The sequence below is a fragment of the Furipterus horrens genome, unplaced genomic scaffold (assembly GCF_987537825.1).
Source record: "Furipterus horrens unplaced genomic scaffold, mFurHor1.1.pri manual_scaffold_5, whole genome shotgun sequence".
Lineage (NCBI taxonomy): Eukaryota > Metazoa > Chordata > Mammalia > Chiroptera > Furipteridae > Furipterus > Furipterus horrens.
In genome coordinates, this window is record NW_028327175.1 from 80,020,410 (window position 1) to 80,047,535 (window position 27,126).

Sequence of the window (27,126 nt, forward strand, 5' to 3'; positions counted from 1 at the left end):
GTCCAACTTTTTTAAAAGAAAGTTTTAGATAGTATTTATTAAATTTGTGCCTCTTCTTATAATTTTTGATGTCACAGTGACTAATTTATACCTTATTTTTTCAGATTATCGAAGTACTGCTCATAATCATCTGCAATATTTGCACCCATGTTCATCCTTTCTAAAGACCACATTAGAAATGTTTTACTCTATGAGTTTCATAAAGGTGCCAATGCAAGTACAGCAGCAAAGTCTATTCAGAGCACTTATGGGGGTGAGGAAGGGACTGAAGTTGCAGGAGGTGGTTTTCCCATTTCCAAAGTGGGGATTTCAGTTTGAAAAATGAGCCAAAACAGGGTCGTCCATAAAAACTTGATTCTGAAGTGTTGGAAGCTGTTGTCACAGAAAACCCCACCATTACCTCTATGGAACTTGCAGAACAATTTAACGGAGCCCATACAACCGTGCTACACCAACTGAGAAGGATCGGAAAGGTTTCAGGAGTTGGAAAATGAGTCGCACACAAACTGTCTCCAGAGAATCTGCACCAGCGTGTTGCTTGTTGTGAATCATTGCTTTTGCTACACCTCCAGGCACCATTTTTAGGTAGGCTTGTTACATGTGCTGAGAAGTGGATCATTTACCATAATGTTAGATGCTGTTGATTGTGGATCAGTCAAGAAGGAAGAAGAGTTCAACAACCAAGAGGAGGACTTCATCCAAAGAAGATCATGTTGAGTGTATGGTGGGTTATGGAAGGAATTGTCCACTATGAACTGTTAGACAACAATCAAACAATTACTGCTAACCTTTACTGTGAGCAACTCCGTCGTTTGAAAGCAGCTTTGAACCAAAAGCAACTCTCCTTAGTCAACAGAAAGGGTGTCATCTTCCATCACTATAATGCTTGTCCTCACACAGCTCGACTCACCAAAAATTTCTTGAAAGCTTGGTTGGGAAATATTGCTTCATCCTCCATATTCTCCTCACCTTGCTTCTTCTGATTATCACTTGTTTCGGGGACTACAGAACCATTTTGATGTTCTTAGGTTGACATCAAGAGAAGAGGTTGAAAATGAGTTGCATTCATATTTTGCTTTAAAACCTATAGAATTTTAAAAGCATGGCATTTATAAGCTAGTTGACAGAAGGAATGAGGTTCTAGAAAGCAAAGGAAGTTATGTTAATGAGTAAATACTTTCATAATCATGGGCTTTTTCATTTTTAAAATAGACCTCGAAATTGCACATTATTTTTGCACCAACTTTATATTTTGGTAAGTCCCCATGAAATCCTGAAGTGGCTAGTTGAGCACCAATTTGCAAACCAACTTGCATGAATCGCTAAGTTAGATCCCTCTTAGGTAGCTTTCCACTGGGAATTCTGTGATTTTCTTGAGAGCAGGATTTCTAAGGAGTGGGGAAAAGATGGATCAATATGTGGAATCTAATGAACAAATTGCACTAACGAGCAAAATGGAGACAGACTCATAGATGGAGAGCAGGATGACAGCTAAGGGAGGTGGGGGGAGGTTAGGGGGGGAGGAATAGAGCAAAAAGGAAAAAGGACTCATGGACATGGACAACAGTGCAGTGATTTTGGGGGGAAGGGAGGTATAAGGGGACTAAATGGTATTAGAAAAAATACAATTAAAATTTTTTTAAAAAAGAGAAAAATTTGACTAAAGTAAAATAATGTTTCTTTGTGGCCAAAAATACTTCAAAGAAAGATGAAGACAAACTGCAAATGGGAACTAATATTAACAAAACAGATGGTTAAAGCTAATTTACTCAATATATATGTTTACAAATAAAAAAGATAGCGGTTCCCCAAAACCAATGGAAAAATGGACAAAGGATGTAAAAACAGAGTTAATAGAAAAAGACACACAAATGCCTCTTAGACATACTAGAAAGTTTGTTAGCTGTTACCCATAATAAGACAAGTGGACATCAAAATTAAACAAATATTATTTTTCACTTTCTTAGATTGACAATATTCCATACAGCAAAGGCTGAGCATACACAGGTGATTTCATGCATTGTTTGTGGGGCTGCAAATGGTGCAACATCTTTAGAGGCAGTGATATTAATCCCAATTAAACACCCATACCTTTCTGCCCAGAAATTTCACTTCTAGGAATATAATCAATAGATGTTCATACATGTATTCAAACATGTAGACATATTAACTATAGCATTATTTGAAGTAAAAGTCTAGAGCAACCTAAGAGACCATTAATAGAACATTAAATAAATATTGGAACATTTATTTAATGGTAATTTATATATTGGGACATCTATATATTATATGGCTCTTAAAATTAGATGGATATATGCTGACATGGATTTTCTGTAATGAAACAAGCAAAATAGAGAATAGTTTGTATAGTATTGCCCTTTTATGCTAAAAGAACTGTGTATGTGTGTACAGTTTATGCTTGTATAGCAGCAGAATGTTGTGGAAAATATACAATAAATGATTAATAGCCATTATCTCTAACTTGGGTTCTGGGGTAGGATATTCTTCATAATCTTTCAAATAACCAAAAATTTTAAAAAGATATCTGAGACTGTTGTTGATTGTGTATTGGCCCAGCCTTTTTAGAGACCAATTTGATAATGCCTATGAAATTTTAAATGTTTGTACCCTATTACCCAACAATTCAAATCTTTGTGGAAATCCATCCTACAGAAATACTTGAATGAAATCACAAAATCATAGGTATCCTGTGATAATCTGAGGGCTAATTAAGAAGTTAATCTATATGTATAACAGAGAGGCCATGATACAAGATCTAGTGGTCCATTTCAATGTGGAATTAAGACTAAACAACTATGGGATTACAATCCTTCATAGAATGTAAATATTATAAATCTTGACCACGTAAAAATAATAATATACTAAACAAAAAAACAAAAGATAGAGGGAAGAGATGTGGGAAGATAGGTGGTAATTCACATCTCTCATAGTAAAGTGAGTTAATTCAATCTGTTAAATTGGAAGCATATAGTTAAAAAGACAATTTGCCAAACCAGAACCCAGGGAAGCATAAGGGATTAAAGAAACCACATCCATCCAGACTGGTAGAAGCAGCAGAGATGCAGAATGGGTTTGTTCCACATTCATGTGTGGTGGATAAAAATTTGGAGGGATATCTCAGGAGTGAGAACTCCCAGCCCCACTCCGGGCCCCAAGCCCAGGGATCCAGAGCCAAGAAGATAAGTTCCCATATTTCTGGCAGCAAAATCCTGTAGAGATTGAGTCAGTGGAAGAAACTGATGCAGTCCTAAGCAGTTCCTTCCAAAGAACCCACACAGAGTTACTCAAACTCACTCCCTCTGAGCTCCAGCACTGGGGTAGCAGCTTGAAAGTCACCAGTGGCATATAGGGAGAAACTGGGGTGTCTGGCATCAAACCAAGAGCAGGAGGACAGCTTTCTCCCAGACAAGAAGGTGGGCAGAGGCCATTGTCCCTTTTCTGAACCCTCCCCACAGAGCTAAGAGCCAGAAGGTGGGTGCTGTATCTGATACTCCATGAACCTGGTTAACACTGTTTGCCCCACCTGGAGACCACCAAAGACTCTATCACACCCAGCTTATGAGCCCATCCAAACTGCTTTTCCATATGAATGTCTAGTCTTGGCTCATGCTTCACAACTTCCTAAATTCTATCAAACAAACAAGAGCCAGCTTCAGGGAGCCCCCAACCCCTATACCTCTTGCTAAGTGACCCCAGTCCTGGCACTAGCAGCAGCTAGCCCTAGATTCACAGCTTGGCTTCTCCTGGGAATGTCCAAGCTCAGCTCAAGTAGCAGCCATCTCAGATTGCTTTATAGTTCAGACAGGGTGGCCCTGGGCAAAACACACGTAGGAGCCGACCTTGGCCTACACCACCTGAGAAACCTCAGAGCCTGCACATCCAGTGGACAGCTACAGGCTACATCAGAGCACCACCACTCTCCCCCACAGAGCTGATCCTCCACGGATGGTGGAGGTTGGTGGTCAGTGGTCACAGCTAGTCTTTGCAGCTAACTGGCCTGGGTAAATACCTCCCATTGACCTGCCAACAGCAACCAAGGCTCAACTACAAGATGAGGGTATACTCAGCCCACATGAAGGGTGCACCTCAAGTACTCACCTTGGGTGATAGTGGAGTTTGTGCCACTGAACCCTACAGGACACCTATTACATTACACTACCAAGACATGGAGTCATAGCAGCTTTACCTAATACATTAAAAAACAAAACAAAACCAAACAAACAAACAAACAAAAAAAACCAGGGAGGCTGCCAAAATGAGGAGACAAAGAAACATGGCCCAAGTAAAAGAACAGATCAAAACTCCAGAAAAAGAGCTAAATGAAATGGGGATAAGCAATCTGTCAGATGCAGGGCTCAAAACACTGGTTATAAGGATGCTCAAGGAACTCAGTGAGAACCTCAAAAGCATGAAAAAAGGTCCAGTCAGAGACAAAAAATACAATAATTGACATAAAGAAAAATTTACAGGGAAACAATAGTAGAGTGGATGAAGCTGAGAATCAAATCAATGATTTGGAACATAAGGAAGCAAAAAACAATCAGAACAACAAGAAGAAAAAAGAATAAAAAAAATGAGGATAGTGTAAGGGGCCTCTGGAACAACTTCAAGCATTCCAACATTCACATCATAGGGGTTCCAGAAGGAGAAGACAAAGAGCAAGAAATTGGAAACCTATTTGAAAAAATAATGAAAGAAAAGTTCTCTAATTTGGTGAAGGAAATAGACATGCAAGTCCAGGATTCACAGAGTCCCTAACAAGATGATTCAAAGAGGCCCACTCCATGACACAACATAATTCAAATGTCAAAGGTTAAAGATAAAAAGAGAATCTTAAAAACAACAAGAGAAAAGCAGTTAGTTACCTACAGGGGAGTTTCCATAAGACTGTCAGCTGTTTTCTCAGGAGAAACTGCAGGCTGGAAGAGATTGGCAAGAAATATCCAAAATCATGAAAAGCAGGGACCTATAGCCAAGGTTGCTCTACCCAGCAAAGATATCATTTAGAATCAAAGGGCAGATAAAGAGCTTCCTAGACAAGAAAAATCTAACAGAGTTCATCATCACCAAACCATTATTATATGAAATGTTAAAGGGACTTATTTAAGAGAAAGAAGATCAAAACTATAAACAATAAAATGGCAATAAACACATATCTATCAATAATTGAATCTAAAAAACAAACTAAGCAACAAAAGAAGATCAGAGACAGAATCATGGATACAGAGAGTATTTTGATGGTCGCCAGATCAGAGAAGGATATGGGAGAATGGGTGAAGAAGTGAGGGGATTAAAAAGTAAAATTAGGTAGTTACAGAATAGCCATGGGGATGCAAAGTACAGTATAGGAAATAGAGCATCCAAAGAAGTTATATGCATGGCCCATGTACATGAACAATGGTGTTGGGATTTCCTGAGGAAGTGGGGCGTGCTGGGTGGAGGGGGTGAAAGGGGAAAAAATCAGGACAACTGTAATAGCATAATCAATAAAATATAATTTAATAAGAAAAAGTAAACAATCTTACCCTGGCCAGGTAGTTCAGTTGGTGAGAGCATTGTCCAGATATGCCAAGGTCATGGGTTTGATCCCTAGTCATTGCACATACAGGAATCAACCAATGAATGCATAAATAAGTGAAACAACAAATTGATGTTTCCCTCTCCCTCTCTCTCTCTCTCTCCCTAAAATCAATAAACAAAAATTTAAAAAGGAAAACATTCTCCTTTACAATGATATCAACAAATAAATAAAGTAAATAAAATACCTAGGAATTAATTAAAAAAAAAAAAAGACGCAGATAACCAGAAGTAGCTTCTAAGTAAGTACTTTTACAAGAAAGTAGTAGAAGTCTAGATTCAGATACTAGGGACATACAAGCCAGCTTAGGGCAGATGCTGGGCCTGGTTGCTTACACATTCTAAACTGTAGATTGCACACAGTGATAATGACAGCAATGAAGTCCTTAAAGATCCTAAAGCTCTTCTAAATTGCCAAACAAAGGGAAAGTAATTTTAATTGCTTCTGTGGCAATGCATTTTGTTGAATTCTTTGAAAGTTGGTAACCTGCATATGACCACAATAATAGCTCAGTAAGGCAGAGTCATTAATTAGAATACACCTGATCCTTTATCCTGCCAACTAAATACAAGTTTACCAAATCTAGAACTGCATTATAAGTCCCTACTGCCAAAGATAGAGTTCTTCTCTTCCACTGAAGACAATTAAGCTCATATCTAAACCACAGTGAAAATAAGCCTCTTTATATTATTAGTTTGTAAATTCAGCAATGTCCCTCTCTGAAACAAACTATTGTGACTTGAGGCCAAACAAAAGTAAACCATCTCCTTGTAAAGTCTGGTTCCAGAGTGGGCAAAGGTTAAAGCTTATTATAGAAGAGCTGAGGTTTCATACACTACGTCAAAAGTCCTTATATTTAGAAACCTTACTCAGCTTTCCTTGTGCATTGTCAGTCATCTCAGTCAGTCACTGCTGGCTAGCCACTGGTGGATCCAACGGAGAGAAGCCTGGGGCTTTGTGTGTTTCCCACATGCCCACAAACCTTAGACCTTTGGCTCTGCTTGCTGACCCCCACCTGCTCCCTCCTGTTCCTGAACCCAAGCGATTCATTCCTGTGATGCCCACCACACACGAGCCCACCCCTCCCTCTGTTCCCTTAGGTGTCTGCTCGTGGCCATCACTGAAACAGCCATAGCGATTTATTTTTATGTAATTCTCCTAGAACTAATTCACATTCTGCTATCTTGCTATTTTGGAGGTTAATCTGCATTTTAGCTATTTTTCAAAAGTACACTTTTTTTCTTCTGCATTCTTTCACATCTACCCACTACCTATTGCTTTAGATGTCTTGCAGCAGAAAAATTAAGAATTTGGCAGATTAAATAGACCATGAAGAGGAGTGAGTGTTTGTGGGGATGTAACAGAGTCCCATGACCAGTGGGCCTCACCATTACCACCACCACCATCCTCATCATCATCTAATACTTTTGGTTTCAGGATCTATGCCAGGCTCTTTGTGGGCATCACCGTACTGACTCATTACAGTAGTTCCCAGAGGAAACAGCTGTTATAGTATAAAGTGTACATATGAGAAAACTGAGGCTTTGAGAGATTGACTTGTCTAAGAAAACACATCTAAAAGCATCATAATCAGAATAGTCCTACTCCAAAACCTGGGCTCTTAACTATTAATAGTAGGCAATACTGCCTCCCACTGTGGCTGGTCAAACTCTTACAAAAAGCACTTCAAAGCCCTTAAAAGGGCAATCCAATATTCAGATGGGAGGTGCAATATCCTTTCCTAATCCAGCTGTGAGTACAGCAAATGGTTGAATGGCTATACATGAATCAAATTTTTGAAAATCAAATCCTATTCTAAATTCACCAGGAAAGCTTTTTTCATTCCTTCATAAAGAAAAGATAAAATATGATTGCAACACAATTAGTTCCAATAGATCTATATGGTCAAGTTAAATTTTTATATACATAACTACCTTAGAGTTGGGTTTAACTGCTGGGCCCTGACCCACACCCCATCCCTCTTTGCCCAACTTCACTCCCTGCTGACAATATGGGTAACTTATGATCCAGACACAAGAAGTAAAAAGTTCACATCCCCACCCACCATGGCAGGCATTGCTGGCTAGATGGTAGGGTAGGGTAACAGGAATCAGTGTTCCTTTGGGAGGAGGAGGAGAGGCCTGAAATATGCATGAAGCAGACTTGCACCAGTGGCTAATTAACTCCTCAGTTAGCCTCCCACTTTCTGCTCAGCTCCAGCAGCAACATGAAGGTAATAGTGCTTTGAGTCAGATACCCTTCATGAAGCTATTTGAAATCCTCTGAGGAAAACAACAATCAATACGCATCATCATATTATATGTCCATGCAGCTTCTCCTTCAGATTAAATCAGTTGTATGTAGCTAGAATCTCTCCATGGTTCCATTAGCATTCTGCTGGATCTGGAAGGAAGAGCCTTCAGCCCCAGAATTGCAGACATTCTTCATCTGCTGGCACTGTCAGGGATTGCCTTGTGCAGAAAGCTACATTGCCCAAGGTCATGTCTTTCCCAGATAGCTCCAATGACTGATGGAGGAAGAGTTGTTTATAAAGGCTCAGCCATATTGGCCCAATCTGGGACAACTCTGACAGGTTATTTTAGATCCAGAGCTCCACAAGCAGTCCACTGAGGCTGGGAACCTATCTGGCCAATCAGCTTCTCTCTCTGATCCTCCCTCTCTCTTCCACAGGTGTTGATGTCAGGGATGCACCCTAATAAACATCACATATACTATGTTCCATCTCAGCGTTTACTGCCTAGATAGCCCAGCCTAAAACAAGGATCTACACAAACTATTGCAAAATGAAAGTTATTATATTAAGTCGTTATTTCTGCAATTACTGTATTAAGGCTTACATTTATGTGTATAAAATCTAGGAAGCAAGAGTAAAGTTAAATGAAAATTGGCCCTGTTTCCTGTGTACATGGTGTCAATGTTAGCAAGAAAGACTACTTACTATTATTTCAAACAAGGTACAAATCTATACAATTTATTTATCAGCCCATTTTCTCTTATGAAAAAGTCACCTGTGATAAAATTATTTGGATCTATTTTCTCTTTACTTGGTAGGTATAACAAATTACAATTCTTCCCCTTCCCCTATTTGTGCCTCTAGCAACGTATGTGATTTACAACCCTTCCCATCAATAGGTGGGCTAGACCTTGAATCTGGGATGGCTTTGTGACTTGCTTTGGCTAACTGAATGTGATGGAAGTAATGTGTGCCAGTTCCAAGTAGACCTTAAAGAGGCCTTGAACACTCCGCTCCCTCAGAATGAATTTTGGGGCAACTGGTCCATTTCCAAAAATCTAACAGTCAATGTTACTGTTTTCCTCTCCCATTTCACTTTTTACTTTTTTCCAGGCAGGGATCTGAGTCAATGAATAGATGGGAAAAAGTACAGAAAAAATTCTACATGGGTATGGTTAAAACATCGCTTTAAAAATGGCTCAAGAAAAGACTGCATAGGTTAAGAAATGAACTTCCAGACAAATATATAGGAGATCTGTGGTCAAGTTGAAAGTCTGGGAATCTGACTTTGAAAGTCCCTGTGCAGCCTGCTTTCTACTGTGTCTGTCCTATGGACACAAAAGTGAGGAATTGTAGCACACTCCTTTAGAGAACCTTTAGGAACCCTCACCCTACCCCTCGTCTGCTATGGGATACAGCAAGTAAAGAAAAAATATCTCATTTTTCCAGGAACAGAATAAACAGCGTTATGGCTTAAACCAAATTATTTCAGAGCTTGACACTGTATTGTTACTGGCGCAGTGTTGTTGGTACTCCCATTTCCTAGAAAAAAAGTTTCCCTGATTTCTGGCCCATGTGTTGACATAAACCTGATTCCTTTTCTGCTGCTGTGATGATCCAGAGAAATTTGCACAGAGCAGCTGTTTCCACCTGCTGCTTTGCTGGAGCGAAGTGTGCATTCCTCTGATATGTATGTAGCGCCTGTGGTGGTTTGCTGAGTCATAGTTAGACTCAGGAAATCAGGCTCCTTTCACCACAGTCTCCAAAGCAACACTTCCTACAAATCGAACATCAGTTCATAAAGGATCTTTAACATTCTAAAAAACCTTTGACTTTCTGATACTTCTTATTTCTCCAGTCTACATGCTTAGGATACATCTGCTTTAATTAGGCTACTTCCTGATACCCAGCAGGTGGAAGAAACTGAAAGAGGTAGCGTGTTTAATTTACACGCCTCTGAGGCACTATTCACATGTTGACTCACTGTGTGAACACCGAACTTTTCACGTGGGCAGCTGACCCTGGGCAGGGGTCCCTAATTAGTGTGTATGTGCTAGCAAGGTACTCAGAAGGTGCTGTCAGTATATCCCATTAAACCTTCCTAAATTAGGACCTTGACCTCTCAATAACTTCCTATATTTGCATGAGGCCATGTGCATGGTCACAATGCCATTTCCATGAAAGGGCTTTCACTCAGAGAAAGTTAGCAATATGAATGCCGCTGCCATCCACTGGCCTCCGCCAACATCTAGGTTGTTAGGAAGAACTGAAACATGTCGTTTTCCTTCTCAACAAACTCCCTGTAAGTATATTTGTACCCCACCAGGCTCAAGCCAAGTACACTCATTTGCAAATATAGAACTGTCTGGGTGGAAGGGAGAGGCTGGCTGGGGGTACAGGCACGGCACATTAGTGTACTCCTGTGACACATTGTCCCTCTTTTATGCAGGGATAAAATCTGATCAAGATGAACAAGTATGGCCTTCAAGGAGAAAGTTTCAGAAGGACAACCCAAGGCATGTGGTTGTGCATGTGTGTTGTACAAGGAGAAAGGAAAACATCATGGGATCTACCTGTAGGCTAAGGAGATGAAAACACAGGCATGCATCCTGACTCATCTGAAAGAGACTTGACGGGACCCCTCCAGCTAATGAATGTGTACATACAGACCTAATGATCTCTATAATAAGAACCTGTTAGTTCATGAATTTTGACAATGTCAGGGAACACTTCATAATCATCTTATGCATTTCCGAGCTTTGTTTGTTCCACATTTTTAAATATAACTAAGTTTTTACAATGATAATTTTTAGACAAGTGTTCAATATTTTGAAGCTAGTAAAGTATGGACAAGTGCTTATAAGAATTGTACGCATTTCTTGTTGTTTTTATAGTAAGCATACTTTTTTTGTACAGATTGAACATGTTTAAACAGTTTTTTAAGTTTGAAGGAATGTAAAAAAGATGAGCCATATGTAAGAAGTGTTAATGCAAGGTTAGAAAAAGATCAGGTAGAGTATAAAACAAACAAAACTACACAAATGATGAGAGAAAAGTAAGAAAAATGCAGTAAGAATGCAAAAGTAGCCCTGGCTGGTGTGGCTCAGTGGGTAGAGTGCCACCTGTAAACCAAAAGGTCACTGGTTTGATTCCCAGTCAGGGCACATGCCTGGGTTGTGGGCCGGGTCTCCGGTTGGGGGCATGCGAGAGGCAACCACACATTGATGTTTCTCTCCATTTTTCCCTCCCTTCCCCTCTCTCTAAAAATAAATAAATAAATAAAATATTTTAGAAAAGAATGCAGAAGTAAGAATTCAGTTAAAATAAGAATGATTAAAGATCTGAAGAGCAAATATAAGACTAATAACCATCCCTGAATGTGAATAATCAATGAGCTGTAATGCAAAACAGAAGCTCCCAAATTACATAATATAAATAAGAGTACTGCAAAGTAGGGCTTTGGGGACGAGTTAAATACAATGACATTTTATTAGTAAATATTAGCATATACAACAGTGGATATAATTCTGGGGAAAGCTAAGGAGAACGTATAAAATTGTCAGGGTGGGTAGGCCCCTGGGTGTGTGTTTTAGCAGCAGCTACTGGAGCTACCACCTGACTAGCTGAGTCACTGGCCAGGCAGGACTTCAATATAGAGGGCCTACTCACCATTGAAGTAACTGTGGCTGTGTTTAAACAACTTGCTCTCATTTTATAATAATAACAACAGTAATAATAGTAACAATTTAAGTGTATTATTCATACCTAAGTTTTATTGAAAGCTCACTATCAACTAGGCTCTGTTTCAACCTCTTTACATGTAATGTGGCATTGGTCCTTACTAGGAGTATTATGACTCTCTCTTTACAGACAAGGGATCTGAGAGTTACTAGTCCTGAGCTCAGATTAGCCCTTACCATTTTCTCAATGTCAGACTTTATGGGATAAAATGAAGTAGAAAACTGCACTAAAGGTGTAGGTCACTCAACGCTTTCTAGTGTGTTCATGAACCATGCCAGGCTGTACTACATTGCAGTCTTCTATTTCCATCTCCAGTATTTCCAAAGGCAGCCCGTCCACTGCCTCACACTGACCTGCACCCGTGGACACAGAGCAAGAGTCATATGGGTTTATGGCCACTAGTGGGCATTCTCTTTAATCCAAGCTAGCTAAGTAATTGAATTATCTTGTTTATTGAACAAGCTCATTACCTAGGTAAGGCGTCCATTGGTTAATAACCGAAAAGGGGGTATTTTAGAGTGAGACAGGCCTAGGTTCAAACCCTAAATCCACCACTTATTGGATGAGATTATGGGCAAGTAATTTAACCTCTTCAAGCTTTTGTTTTCTCCTACACTGCAAAAAGACAAAAAAATAAAGGAATGAGGTTTTACCTGCAGCATGAAGAATTTAAGTGAAAAATCAATAGACTCGGGTTTCCCAGAGTCAGCATTTCCAACACCTAGAAGAATCTGCCAGAGAGGTTATATAATTCTCTTTTCCATAAACTTTAAAAGTATGACAGAGACTCATTAGTTAGAAGGGTTTTAATGAGAACTTTTTGCCTTTGGAGTGCAATCTGATGGTCTGTGAAGAACTTACAGGAGGTCCCTTTGGCCTCTTCATGTCAATATTGATAACAATCTTTTGATTCTAACCTATTTGCTTAATAAAAGTTAATTTTTATTTAATGTAATCATTGTCTTGTTTGCTTTTACCCACATTTCAAAGTTTATTAAAACATATTAGGTAATGAAGATATTTCTGTGTGAAAATTATTGGCCTTTTATCTGTCTCAAGACAGCAACAAGCTCCCATTCAAACTTAATACATAACTGATACTCTTTACCAGCATGCCAAAATAGATAAGAAACCAGTCAATTACTTCCAAGTATCAATGAAATATAAACAAATACAGAGAGTGCCATAATGAATTTTAGGCACTGGTAATAAGAGGGTCTTCCTGAGACCACAAATGAGTAGTGGCCAACTGTGTGTGGAGGTATTGCTAGAGAAAATCAAGCCAGTGTTTCTGCTTCCAGGTAGGCCAGGCCCAGGAAAGACTTCAAGTTGCTCAATGGCACAGAAGTAGATAGAGATTCATTCCATCCATTGTGCAGGCTGACTGCAGTGCCTGCTGATGATACCCCAAAGTACCTAAAACTTCCTGGCCTAATGGAACATTCCATACAGGCAAGCAGGCAACCCCCAAAACTCATTCCATTATTACACAAACCTTGACTGTCCTACATGTGCCAAGCTTTGGACTGTGCTGGGGATACAGTGGTGAACTGGACCTAATCCTTGCTTTCAGCATACTTGTAGTTCAGTTAAAAAAACAAACAAGGTGGACTTCCGGCCAAGATGGAGGCTTAGACGGACGCGCTAGGTCTCCCTCTACAACTAGAGAGGAATACAACTACTTCAAAACAAAGGATAACTAGAAATTCCAGAAAATAAAACTACACGGAAGCCCAACATATGAAGTTATAAACCAGCGGCGCTCTTTGGGCAGGTAGGACGAGAGAAAGGGGGCGGAGCTGTTTGTGGTCGCACCTGGGACAGCGGCAGGGAGAACAACCCCGGCTGCAGTCGAACCCCCGGCAGCTCGCGACCCCAACGCTGGGAGAAGCAGCCACCACGTCGTCTTGAACAGTGAGGCCCAGGGGGGCAGGAGGACGGATCCCGGTCTCCTATCGGAATAACTGTGTGAATCCATCTTGGACCCCCGCCCCCAAAGAAAGCGCCACAGGGCTGCGAAATAGGTCGCGGACAGGCACCGGTCGCTGGATTGTGACGCGTACACAGGCACTGCCCCCTACAGCCGGCCCAAGAAAACAAAACACATCTGTCAAAATGAGGCAGACAACTATAGAAATCCCGGTGGCACAGCTCACCAGGCAACAGATGGAGAACCTGACAGATGAACAGATAAGAAACCTGTCAGATGATCAGTTCTGGGCCATTGTTATCAGGTGGCTTACAGAATTCACAAAAGATCTGGAAAAAGATGAGAAAGAAGCGAAAAACACTCATAACGAAAGGAACAAAACCACATACGAGACAGATGGTGAGGAAATAAAATCCAGAGTTCATTTCAACAAACCGGAATATGGAGAAGGAACAAGCAGTCAACAAATGCAGCGAGAGGAAATGGGAAGCAACGGTGAGAGGATCAGAAACCTCTGGGACAGCTATAAAAGGCCCAACATAAGAATCATTGGTTTGCCAGAGAGCGAGGAAGATGAACTAGAACTTGAAAAATTGAGTGAAAATATAATAAAGGAGAACTTCCCAGACTTGGGGAGGGAAATGGACTTGTAGGTCCAGGAAGCACAGAGAGTTCCAAAAAAACTGGACCCAGGGAGAACCACTCCAAGACACATTATAATCAAAATGTCGAGGATTAAAGATAAGGAGAGAATCTTAAAAGCAGCAAGAGAGAAGAAAAGAATTATGTACAAAGGGGTCCCAATTAGACTATCAGCTGACTTCTCAAGGGAGACCCTGCAGGCAAGAAGGGACTGGCAAGAAATATTCAAAGTAATGAAAATCCAAAACCTACAACCACGAATACTCTATCCAGTGAAATTGTCATTCAGAGTAGAGGGACAGAGAAAGTGTTTCCAGGACAAAATAAAACTGAAAGAGTTCGTTAGATCCAAACCACTGTTGTATGAGATGTTAAAGGGACTGGTTTAGAAAAAGGAGGATCAAGACAATGAAATCTAAAATGAAAACTGCATCACAAGAAACAACAGAAGCTAGGGAATTGAAACAAAGGCAAACTAAACAGGCAACGAGACTGGAAAGAGAGCTATGGGTATGGGGAACATGTTGGGGGGAGGTTAACGGGGAGGGGGAATGGGGAGAGGGAGGGAGATGATATAGGCATTAAGGATCATGGTAGGAGGTAATGGAATAGACAGAGAGAGGTTGAGAAGAACTGTATGCACAACTAATGGACATGATCTAAAAGGGGGGGACAACTGGAGGGAGGGGGGCCACTGGGTGGAGGGGAGCAGAGGGAAGGGAAATTGACACAAATGTAATATTATAATCAATAAAACACATTTAAAAACAAACAAACAAACAAACAAACAAAACATTTAGAGGAAAAGTTACAATAAAGTATAATGAGAATCATGACAGGAGAAGTAGAAGAGGTATATGATAGGGGCCCTAACCTTATCTAGGGCTCAGGGAGTTGTTAAAGAGAAATAAAGCCAGACTCTTGTTAAAGGCTGTATAGGCAGATTTTATTCAGTAACTACTGCAGTAGGAAAGAGACTTCTGTTTGGAACTGAGCTCAATTCTAAATACCGCCAATACAGCTGGGGATTCACAGCCAGCAAGCAGAGTGAGGAGGTCAGTGGACTGAAAAATACTAAGAGGAGAGAGACATCAAGGGTTGGGGATTCTTGCCTAATTGGCCTATCAGGAATTTTGCTAAAGTCAGGTCAGGGACTCAGACATCAAGAGTCGGGTATGAAAGGGCGAAGGGTCTCGTCAAGGAACAAGTATAAAGGACCCATGGGCTTGGACAACAGGTTAAGGATTGACTATGGGCATGGGGAGAAGGGGTGGGAAGGGCAGTGGAGAGCAACGGGAGAAAAATTGGGACAACTGTAACTGAACAACAATAAAATAAAATTAATGATATTGACAAAAAGAGTGGGGGATGACGAACCTGATCAGATATCAAAGGTGGTCAGCTATCAAGGGGAGGGAGGTCCTCACCAAACTGACTTAGCAGGATCTTGCTAAACTGACCTCAGCAAGATGAGGCCTTTTCAAAAACAGGGCTCAGAGGAGGCTGTATCCTTTGAGGGCTCAAAAGAAGTCTTTATCAGAGTTGTACCTGCATAAAGAGGTATTTAAGCTGAAAATTGAAAACTAATTAAAGTTGGATGATAACATACTCTAAGCTGAGAAGAGCGTATATGACGTCCTTAGAGGCGAAAGAAGGACAGTGAATTTGGGAAAGTGGGAAAAAAAAAAAAGCTGGTTATGATTGTGAAGTTTGAGGCAGAGAGGTAGAAAGGGAGACTAGAGACATAACCAAAAGAGAGGTTTGGATGCTTGTAAATGTTGCTAGAAGTTCAGGTTTTGCCCTGAGGCCAGTAGGGAAGGCTTAACTGTGGGAATACTATGATTTGATTTCTCTAGCCTGCAGGGTAGAAGACAATCAGAGGGGACAAGGCTGAAGGCAGGGAGTCCAGCTGAGTACATGCTACAATAATCTGGGTGTGTGGTGATGTCACTTGGATGAGGACAATGTCATGGAACTAGAGAGGAATGGAAGACTTCAGATACTTAGGAAACAGGAATTGTAGGACTTGGGTCCTACAATTTTGTGGCAGGAGAGTGAAAGACAGGAGTCAAGGATGACTCCTAGGTTTATGACTTTGGCAAATGATGGATACTGAAATTAGGAACATTGATGGAAGAGCAGCTTGCATCATTATTTTAAGACATATTAAGTTTGAGTTGTAAAACCTTCGAATTTGGAGCTCAAGTGTTGAAATCCTATCATTCTCAGTCCTATAGTACCTGACATTGTGTCTTGTGGACTAAGGTGGCAGATATCACCTTGACCAAATGATAGGTTAACATCACCAGAGATGTCACATGGTATCATCTACCCCTGAAATGATGTGACAAGAAAGGCATTTCACCTCTATAGTATCCTTTCCAAAAACCCATAACTTCAGGTAATCATGTGAAAAAGAACAGATAAACCCAAATTTAGGGGAGGGGCATTCTACAGGGTACCTGGCCAGTACTCCTGTCAAGGTTAAGAAAAACAAGGAAAGAGCTCTGGCTTGGTAGATCAGTTGGTTGGACAGTTATCCTATATATCAAAAGGTTGCAGGTTCAATCCCTGTTAGGGCACATGCCTAGGTTGTGAGTTTGCTCTCTGGTCAGGGTGCATATGGGAGGCAATCGATGGATGTTTCTCTCTCATCTCTCTCTCTCTCTCTTTCTCTCTCTCTCACTCTTTCTCTCTGAAGTCAATAAACATATCTTTAGGTGAAGAGAAAGAAAAGAAAGAAAGAAAGAAAAGAAAGAAAGAAAGAAAGAGAAAGAAAGAAAGAAAGAAAGAAAGGAAGGAAGGAAGGAAGGAAGGAAGGAAGGAAGGAAGGAAGGAAGGAAGGAAGGGAGGGAGGAAGGAAGAAAGAAAGAAAGAAAGAAAGAAAGAAAGAAAGAAAGAAAGAAAGAAAGAAAGAAAGAAAAGAAAGAAAGAAAGAAAGAAAGAAAGAAAGAAAGAAAGAAAGAAAGAAAGAAAGAAAAAGAAAAACAAGGAACTAAGAAACTGTCACAGACCAGAGAAGACTGGTAAATACATGACAACTAAATGCAGTGTGGTTGCCTGGGATGGAATCTGGAACAGAAAAAGGACATTGATGCAAAGGGTAGTGAAATCTAAACAGAGTCTGAAGTTTAATTAATAGTAATGTACCAACAAGATACCGTGTCACTCCCGAGTCGGACTGCACAGCCATCCTCGGCGGTGCAGATAGACTCTTGAGAAGCTACACCATCGTCTCTCGAGACGGACGGCTGCCGACGACGACCAACAAGTTCCAACAACTGTACCTTGTTATGTAGGATATTAACAATAGGGGAAACCAGATGATGGAGTGTATGAAAGTGATTGTTTATACACCTTTTCTGTAAATCTAACATTATTCCATCAGAAAAACTTTATTTTTTAAAAATGGAAATGCCATCAAGAACCATCCAATTCAAAATGAAACTAATGAGAAGTCATCTATGCCTTCGGGAATCACAGGACCTTATGAAAGTACAGCGATACCTTGTTTCCCTGCCCAGATGGAGAGAAAATGTACTATGGAGGCCAATTTTTCAGAATATTGAAACTAACCCTCAATCACAGACATAAAAAGTTATCTTCAGCTATTTTTTTATGGCAAGCTTTCAAAAGTGGATGATATAATTCCCTGTCCTCTAACAGAGGACACTAAGTGTCATTGAATCCTTTCTGGGTGAGTCAGGGTCACCAGTGTGAACATCTGGTATTACATTACCTCACATCAAGCACAGTTCCGCCTTTCATTTTCTTTAGTGTGGCATGAAGTTGGAAATGCAGGGGCCACCTCCACACAGCTAAGAAATGACTAAGGAAAGGACAAAAGAGATGAATATGGATTGACGACAGACAGGTGTTTGTGTGATCTCAGGTGAGTGAGCATTGGGTAGAGAGCACCTTCCACCTTCTTTAATGGCAATTTAGCTAAGGAAAGCAGCTGGCAGCTGATGTTCCCATTTTTCCATGCCATCTCATGGTTAGTAATGCACACTCTATAGTTTGCTGAATGCAATGTGTATCCTCTGGGCAATAACTGAAGACACCACTAATCCCTATTTAACTCACTCTAGGCAGGCCTGGGAAGCAGGTGGAGGTGACAGATTAACCCATTAATATTTTCATGAAAGAATTTACATTTTGGCCTTTTCCAGACTACTTAGAGAATATTTTCTTTGTGATGTATTCTTTTGTTCCTATTGCATGAAGAAGTGTCTTTTAAAAAACGTAGGGTGATGTGGACCTTGGCAACAGACAGCCAGAGGAGTAAAGGGAGTTTAAGAAAAAGGGGGATTAAGATTCTGACTTTTCACCAAGTCTTTTCTACCACCCTCATCCAGAGCCACATGCCAGCTGGGACTCCCTGCTTGGAAAGACCACATATCCCTGGAGCCCAACAACTGCCCACACTCACAGCCCCTCCTCTGGAGAATGGACTTCATCCAGCTCTCTGTCCCAGCTTGTCCTTCAGTCAATCCCTAACTTCACTTAATCCCACATAAAGACAAGAGAGTATCCTTCCCTTGAATTACTTCTGCCACTGAAGTGCGAGCCCCTCCAGGACTGCAGGCTCTATTTTGTGCCTTTTTTTTTTTTTTAACTGTCCAAATCACCTTATTCACAGTAGTCTGGATAAACATTTCTGGATCAACTGACTGTTTTTATGCAATACATCTCTCCAAGTAACCAAATGAGGCAGTAGGTAATAACTGTCGAACTATTGGTACAGACAGAAGATATTTAAAGAGCAATGGGGATGCTCAAGAAGCTTCCTAGACAATGTCCACTTTGTCAATCACTTGTTGGAGACAGGACTCAAGCTTCCATCAGCATCACAAACATAAATAAACGAGGCTGAGGCCAGAGGTTTGCACCTGAAACTAACTGTCAACCAGCTAATCTTCAAAGTCCGACTAAGGAGAAGATATTTTAATATCCATACTATGTCTCCATTCCCCTAGGAAAATATGTGAATATCTATACTTCATTTAGGGTAGGGTTTGTCAGCTTAACTACTGTTCACATTTTGGGCCAGACATTGCTTTGTTGTGGAGGGCTGTCCTATGCACTGCAGAAAGTTTAGTAGCCAGGCCTTGCTAGAATTAGCAAATTAAACTACAGGGTTCCCAGATTAATTTGAATTTCAGATAAACAACAAATAAATGTTTAATACAGGTATGTCCTATGCAGTATTAATAGCATCCCTAGCCTATATCTACTAGATGCCAGTAGCTTTACCCCACCTCCCGCCACAAGTAGTGACAATCAGAAATATCACCATATGTTGTCAAATGTCCCCTGGGAGGCAACAGTGCCCTACTTGGGGACCACTGACTCAGGGTGACACATCAGAAAAACTACAAATCTAAACTTCTTTGTCTTAGCTTCCAGGAGAAGTAGCTATATCTGGTAAAGTATCAGCAGAAGAATTAGCCACACTTAAACCATTTTGAAAACATTTATTCTGCTTTTTAATGTCCCTTGGGATCAATTCCCTTTAGGTTTTCATGCCAGGTAAATTCTTGGCTCTCTTTTAGAATTAGCAGGCTCAATTTGATCATATTTCTTTTTTTTTTTTCCTTAACTGCTAGAAAGCTTAGAGATAAATTTAATGCTCAGTTGCAGAAGCCATCTAAGCTCATGTAGCTAGTATTTTATTTTTTAAAACAAACATCTACAAAGTGGCTTTTATATGCCACATGTATTTTAAATGCTTTATAAATATTAACTTCTTGAATTCTTTCCATCACTGCAACGACCCTATGGCAAGTACTATTATTACCCTCCCTTTTCAGAATAAGAAACTGAGGTCTTTTTTTTTTTTCATTTCTATGAATTATTTCCTCTTTCATCATCCTCCTTATTTTATGAAGTAAGTCCCTTCAGATTCTGTTTGGAAGTTGATTGGGTGTAAGTATTGTATTACACACTCACACAACTTCAGGTATGCTCAGCCTCACCTGTCTCTTGTTCCAAATGCCACTATGGCCACCAGCTCCAACTACTTCTTCCAGGTACATCCTCCCAGAGCCCAGCCTCATGCCCACATCACATGCCTCTCCCCTCCCATTGGGCTTCCCTGTGAACCCCAAGAGGTGGGACATGAGGAACCTTGCGTCAGAGCCCACAATTGCACAACCAAGAATTGCAGAGGAATTAACATCTCATGGTCAAAATGTTGCCAGATGGGAGATAAATCCATTCTTTTTTTCACTCTAGACAGTCTGTTCTAAGATGCAGCTTCTCCAAGCATGGTTCTAGAAGACAGAGCAGTCAGTAGTGCTTAGTGGCAACCAGCTCGATTGTGCTGGCTCAGATTTCTCTCCCTCCTTCCAGGCCTCACTCCTGTGTCTCTGGCTTCTGCTCCTGGGGGTTGCACCCCCTAACAAAGCAGCAGTAACAGAGTGTTGTCAAGCTCTGTTTATAAGGAATCCAGATGAAGACAATTATAAATAATGATAAAAAAAATCACACTGAATGGAAGTTCATCTAGTTATTTCCATTAACTTCAGAGTCAGTAATAGTAACTGAGGTTCAATCTAATGAATTCTAGAACGTTATCCCTAGCAGGACTTTAAGGGCCAGCTCTGTCATCTTTGCAGGGAAGAGGATTGCTTAAAATCACAGGCCCTGTTTGGGCCAGATGGAGCACCAGTCTTTAGTGCCTACAATGTCAGATTTCCATATAAATTATTTTGCTCTGTGCATGCAAATTAAGTAATTAGTATTATTGTCCTTATTTTATGCATATGACACAGAGGCTCAGAAAAAGTGATGTGAAATGGTCATGGTCACAACCTTGGGAAATGGAAGAATCAGGGTTACACCAGGCCTCCAAAATCCACTTACCTACTTCCTTCCCCAGCTCTCTCCTGGTGGTTGGGAAATGTGCCATGGCTGTCTGGGGAGCTGGGTGGAAAACAACATGGACTTAGAGGAAGACAGGCTTGAATTCAAGTCCCAGCCCTGTGACTTAGTAGATTTGTGAATATAAGTTACTTAAATTTCTCTGAGTCTCAATTTTTTAATTTCAAGAATGAGGATCATAACATCTACTCACAGTGTGGCTGTGAAAAGGAAATAAGATAATATATATAACTTTCCCACCACAGTGTCTGCACATAGTAGGTGCTTAATAAATGTTAGTCAGTATCAGTTTTCTGGATTCAACGATGTTTTTCAAAAACAATATTACCTTCTCTTTTGCAGATGCTTATCAAGTGTCTCTTGGCTTCCATCACTGTAAAGAAATACCTAAAATTTCAATAAACTTTTGGGTTGGCATTAGACATTATTATTATTATTATTATTATTGCTAAATGAGGTCAAATATATTAGATAATATTACTTGGCTACAATTATGTTTTTTGACAAAGAATCCCTTATCAGCTGCTATTAAGAACAAGCTTCATAATCATTTGTCTCTAACCGCTTTTGTGTTATCAGTCCAGAAAAAGGAGGAAGGGGCAAGGTGGTCTCAGGGGCCAGAAGTGATTCAGTGTGCTGAGAAGTCAGACGCGCACCAGGAGGCCAGCATGGGGAGTGTCTGCGCTAAGCCGCCCAGAAACCCGTGCTCTCCCACTCACAACCAGAGCCAAGCGAATGCTACCCACTCTCTGCAGATACTCTCTGGGATATTCTGGGATCAGAGTCTGGTACCAAATTAGATATCTGAAGTAAAGGTTAAATACTAGAAGTCTAAATCTATCCAGGATAGAAAGGCCTTGGTGGAATCCCTTTTTGTGTATGTAATTAGTTATTCTAAAAGACAGTAATAGTGTGCTGCTTTATTATGCAAATCAATTAGTACCATGAATAATACTATTTCAAATTATAACATCATTTTTTTCCTTTGCTGTAGGATATGAGCCAAGTTTCTATTAAATATGCACCTATCTTTTGTATCTTCTTAGGTATTCAGTGTAACTCTTTGGGGTACAGAAACAATAAGAGAGATTATATCACTGTTTAAAGGACAAAAACAGCAGAGACAATAAAAAAGAAATCTGAGAAATTAGAGCAGCAGTGCTACTCTACTGCCAGAAAATACAAATACAGAAATTAGGCTTCTACTCCCCAAATCTTTATTCTGGAAATAGCTTTCTCTCTTGTTTATAGAATGAGAACAACCCATCAGATTATTTTTAAGGATCTTTTTTGGAAATGAAGTGACTTGTGAATGGAAGAGAATGAAGTGGACACAAGGTTGGTGGCTCAGCAACCACTAATTAGCATTAGCACCATGTGACACATGGCCTGATGCTGTATTAAGCCAGTGCCGTTGGACCCCCCAAGACAAAGTGAAGGATCTGTGTCATAGCTTGTGGAGTAAATAAAACCGAAAACATTTTCCCAAGGAAGTGACTGAAGCTCGTAATGGTCTATTTAAGAACGTTACATGGACATAAAATGCAAGTTGTCCAAAAACAAATGACAAGATGCTCAATCTCATGCATATTGGAGACATTAAGTTAAAACAGAACTTTCTTACCTTTCTGATGGTCTGTTGAAATAGCCTCTTAACAGCTCCTCCTGCTTCCATTCTTGCAGACAAGCAATCTTTTAAAAACAAAAATGAAGTCATACCTTTCTACTGACTGAAACTTGGCTTCCCAGTTCACTTAATAGGTATATTTGAACAAAAGTTACATGACACTTTAACACAAACTGAACATAACTTGTATCATTCTGCAACTGTTTGCAGTTACAATGTCTTAGAAATCTTTTCATGTTAGCCCATAGAAATCTGCCTCTGTCGTTTTGGCTGCTGCGTAATACTCCACACTATGGCTAAGATTTGTTTAGCCATTCTCTTATTAGTGGACATCTAGGTTGTTAACAATTTTTCACTCTTATAAATAAGGATAAAGTGAACACCCTGCATGTGCTTTCTTGTTGTCTTGTGAGAGTGTTTGTCTAAGGAAGATACTGAGAAGTAATTTTCAAAAATTATCTTCCAAGTTGTCTTCCAAACTAGCAGCAGGAACACCCCACCAGTGGAGTGTGAGAAACCCATTTACTCACACCTCTGCCAATATTTGCTTCTAGATGCTCTGGACTGTCTATTCTTGCAACTTACATAATTCTTTTATTCTGGCAAATTCTTGTCTATTTAATTATTTCTTGAAATATTGTATCCCTCCATCCTCTCCATTCTCTACTTGTCAATGGTGGGACTTTTGAATCTACACTTCATGCTTCTTAATTTCCCTTTTCTACTGGCCATCTCTTGAGCTCTTTATACTGCATCGTGGGAGATTTCCTTGGCTCAGTCTTTGAAATCATGAATTGGCTCCTCCGTAGTGTCCATTTTTTAAATCAATTTCCACTGCCGCTTGCACACTCTTGGCTCATGTCCTCAAGGCGCTGCCGGGTGCCTCCAGCCGGGGAGCCAGGGAGTACGCAAGCCAGGCCGGGGCCAACCGTGGCGGAGGCTGGGCTTGGCTGGGCGGCCATGGGGGCGTGTGGGCAACTCCTGCGCGCCATGATCCTGGGCTCCCCGGGCTCTGGCAAGCACACCCTGTTATTGCGTATCATCAAACACTTCCAGCTAAAGAAGCTCTCCAGTGGGGACCTGCTGCGAGACAACATGCTGAGGGACACAGAAATTGGGTGCTGGCTAAGGCTTTCGTGGACTAGGGGAAGTTCATCCCGGATGAAATCATGATTCGGCTGACACTTCAGGAGCTGAAAAATCTCACTCAGCACAGCTGGTTGTTGTGTGGTTTCCCCAGGACTCTCCCACAAGCTGAAGCCTTGGACAGAGTTTATCAGATACACCTGGTAATGAACCTGAACGTGCCCTTTGAGGTCATCACGCAACGCCTCGCTGCTCGCTGGGTTCACCCAGCCAGTGGCCGCGTCTACAACGTTGAATTCAACCCTCCCAAAGTGGTCGGTGTGGATGATCTGACTGGAGAGCCTCTCATTAAGCGTGAGGATGATAGACCAGAGACACTTATCAAGAGGTTGAAAGCTTACGAAGACCAAACAAAACCCATCCTGGAATATTACCAGAAAAAGGGGGTGTTGAAAACATTCTCAGGAATAGAAACCAACAAGCTCTGGCCCTATATACATGCTTGCCTACAAACAAAACTTCCACAAACACACCAGAAGCATCTCCATGGGGAAAAATGCTTGTAATTAGGAAGATCAGAATCTCTACCTTATTTCATTTAGAAGTTCCTCATTCTTTGAAAATTATATTAGTTTCATTTCTATGGACTTTATTCTGGGTAGTAAGGATATGCCAATGAGTCAGATATTAAAATTTATCTTTTGAAATTGTCAAGTGTGTTTCATACGGTTATCTTCTATGTGTAATTTGAAAATATCAGAGAGGCCCAGACTTTTAAAAATTCTTTTACAGCAAAATTAAAAGGGCCATGAGTAATAATCTAATTTTTGTTCAGTAAGAATAGTGTTTGATAAGGTTCCCATATTTTCCTTGAAAATGAAAAAAAAAATTATACTAACTTGGACAAAGTATCTCATCAGAGGCTTTTGCATAGCCAGATGGCAAGAAAAAAAAAATCTAGCACGTGGGACATCGTTTTGTGAGGTGATATGTCTATAAGTTTCCATATAAAAGTAACTGGGTTTACAGATTCATTGCAGAATGCAAATTTACTGTTGCCTTTAAACTAAGAAACCTGTAATGCGGGCTTATAAGCTAATTTATTTTGCTGTTAAACATAACTTCAGTTTACTCAGAAGTTTCAATTTGCTATAAAAATGTATCAAATGGTATTTAGGATAAGATTACTTTCATAAAACTTGTTTTCTTTTGAAAATACATGTGCACTGGGGATACAACCTGTTAGAAATTAATGTTGTAAGTTCTTGGTTAAGCACTAAAGCTGAATGAATTTTCTTTAATGGAAAACATAATTGAAGTTCTAGGTTCTCAGAAGTTTCTCAGATTAAGAAATGTGTGCTTTAGGATCAACTTGCCAGTTCTCTTTTTGAATGAAAGTATGATATGCCTTGAAGAGTAACACATTAAAGTATTAAAAAAGAAGACCGAATGAAAGAAAACTTGTGACACTACATAAAGTATGCATACTTTGTCATTAGAAAATAGAAATAGAAACAGGTATGCCTGGGGGAAATTTTCTTTAACAAAAAAACAGTCATAATTAGTAAACAGATGTAGTGATAAGAAGGCTTTTTATATGACAGGTTAAAAAGGATCAGAAAGGTATATGCGTTTGCTGAAGGCAGAGTTCTTTATTGCTGCCTTCAGTTGATACCTGCTAGCATTCACTGACATCCTATAAAAAGGGGAAAAATCCTGCCAGTGTCTATAATCTGAGCAGTCATTTTTAAATCACTACTTTAGGAAAAAGCATGCTTATGTACTGTGGCCTGGTAGGAGGAGTGGGGCAATACAAGACGTGGAGGAGAAAACTGACTACATCTTAAGTGGTATATTTACTCTTCTTCTACTTGGTGCTAAGGCAAATGAAACAAGTCCTTTTACAAGCTATTACTAATTGCCTTTGAAAATCTGGCCCATTCTACTCCACACATTTAAACTACAAATACCAAAAAGTGTTTTTTTAATGTATTTTAAAGAAAAACATTTTTTATTTTATTTTTTGTTCACTGATGATTTTTCAAAATAGATAACCAAGTCTTTTTAAAAGAATACAAAAAATCTTTCTTCCAAATACTTCCTATAACCTCTCATTTGAATATTATTCTATACTTTCCAAAAAAGTGAGCTACTAAACTTATGAACTATCACTAGGCACTAGGTTATAAGGCATACATTAATCTTTATGATAATAAAATTAAATTTAAGAAAAGAGATCAATTTCATCTGCTTTTTCAGTTTCTTATTGTAAGAATCAAAATTTAATCTCCATGACTTCTGGTTAACTTGTTTGTGACTGCTATATCCTCACACATGTATCAGAAAAATTTACTTACCCTAGACTTAATTCCTGCTTTGCTTACTCTATTATTTATCTTCATTGGGTGTTTGTTCATCCATCTTGTTGAGTTTGTCATCTTTTGTAATGTTGGTCTTCCTCAAATGTGTGGTGATCTTGACTCTGTAATCTTTTTATTAAAAAAAATTTTTGTATTTGGTTGAGATTCTCCATGAGACTGCATTCTCTGCCAGTGGGTGTCATCTGCTTGGGGATATTGCTGGCCTGGATTGTCCTCTGGCCTGTCCTCAGTGACAGTGAAGAAGGATGTCACTGGGTGAAATTTCTCAGAGGTATTCAGTTCTGGTACCCCATTCCTCTGGCAATGACCAGCCTCATGACACATGACCATGCCTGTCTAATCTGGGCTCCCTGGTCACGAGTCCTACCTGGAGGCTGACACTCTCACTGCTGTTGGGCTCAAGGGTACATGGAAGGGCATCAATAGAAGATGAATTTCTGGTCACTCCTGCAGTGGTGCCCCAAGGACGTACATATTGATAGTCCTCAATTCTTCCCTGCTTCTGGTGTTTACCACCTTTAGGGGTGAAGCAGTCTTGGTGCTCCCTTCACCTTTGTTGCAATAGTCTTCTGTGCACATTTTAGAGTGGGCTTTTTGTTTTTACATCAATCCAGTCTACATTCCATTCCATACCTTTCTGGTTCACTGAAAGTTTCACTTATTTAGGCTCATCAGTTGAGGCCCTTGCTGCAGGAATGAAGAAGTTGTAGGATACACTTAGTCCACCATCCTGTAGGATTTCCTTGTCCACCCTCAAAACACAAAGTCATCAGGCCTTAGAGCTGCAGCTTTCAACTCTGGATGCACATTAGAATCATCTGGGACACTTTAAGATAGAATACTGATACACCAGACATTTTGATTTAGTTACCAGGGGTGGGGGCTATGCTAATTGCTATGATTGTTGTATTATAAATGCTCCTGCAAACCATTATCCTAAAGTAACTGAGCTGAGAGGGTCAGCCTTCAAATCAGGGTTCA

At 40.1% G+C, this 27,126-nt stretch overlaps 1 protein-coding gene and 1 long non-coding RNA gene across 2 annotated transcripts; one reads left to right on the forward strand and one right to left on the reverse strand.

Moving 5' to 3' along the window:
• Positions 1-647: 647 nt before the first annotated feature.
• LOC150008841 (uncharacterized) lies at positions 648-22,737 on the reverse strand. The gene is made up of 4 exons (XR_016511344.1): positions 22,676-22,737; positions 21,380-21,424; positions 21,034-21,093; positions 648-1,084 (listed from the first exon to the last, which is right to left on the reverse strand). It is a non-coding gene; the product is annotated as an uncharacterized LOC150008841 (long non-coding RNA).
• Positions 22,738-23,638: 901 nt separating this feature from the next.
• LOC150008842 (GTP:AMP phosphotransferase AK3, mitochondrial-like) lies at positions 23,639-24,330 on the forward strand. Its single transcript, XM_090279327.1, has 2 exons — positions 23,639-23,796; positions 23,895-24,330. Exons 1-2 carry the CDS (start codon positions 23,639-23,641, stop codon positions 24,328-24,330), a joined length of 594 nt encoding a protein of 197 aa, XP_090135453.1.
• Positions 24,331-27,126: the final 2,796 nt, after the last annotated feature.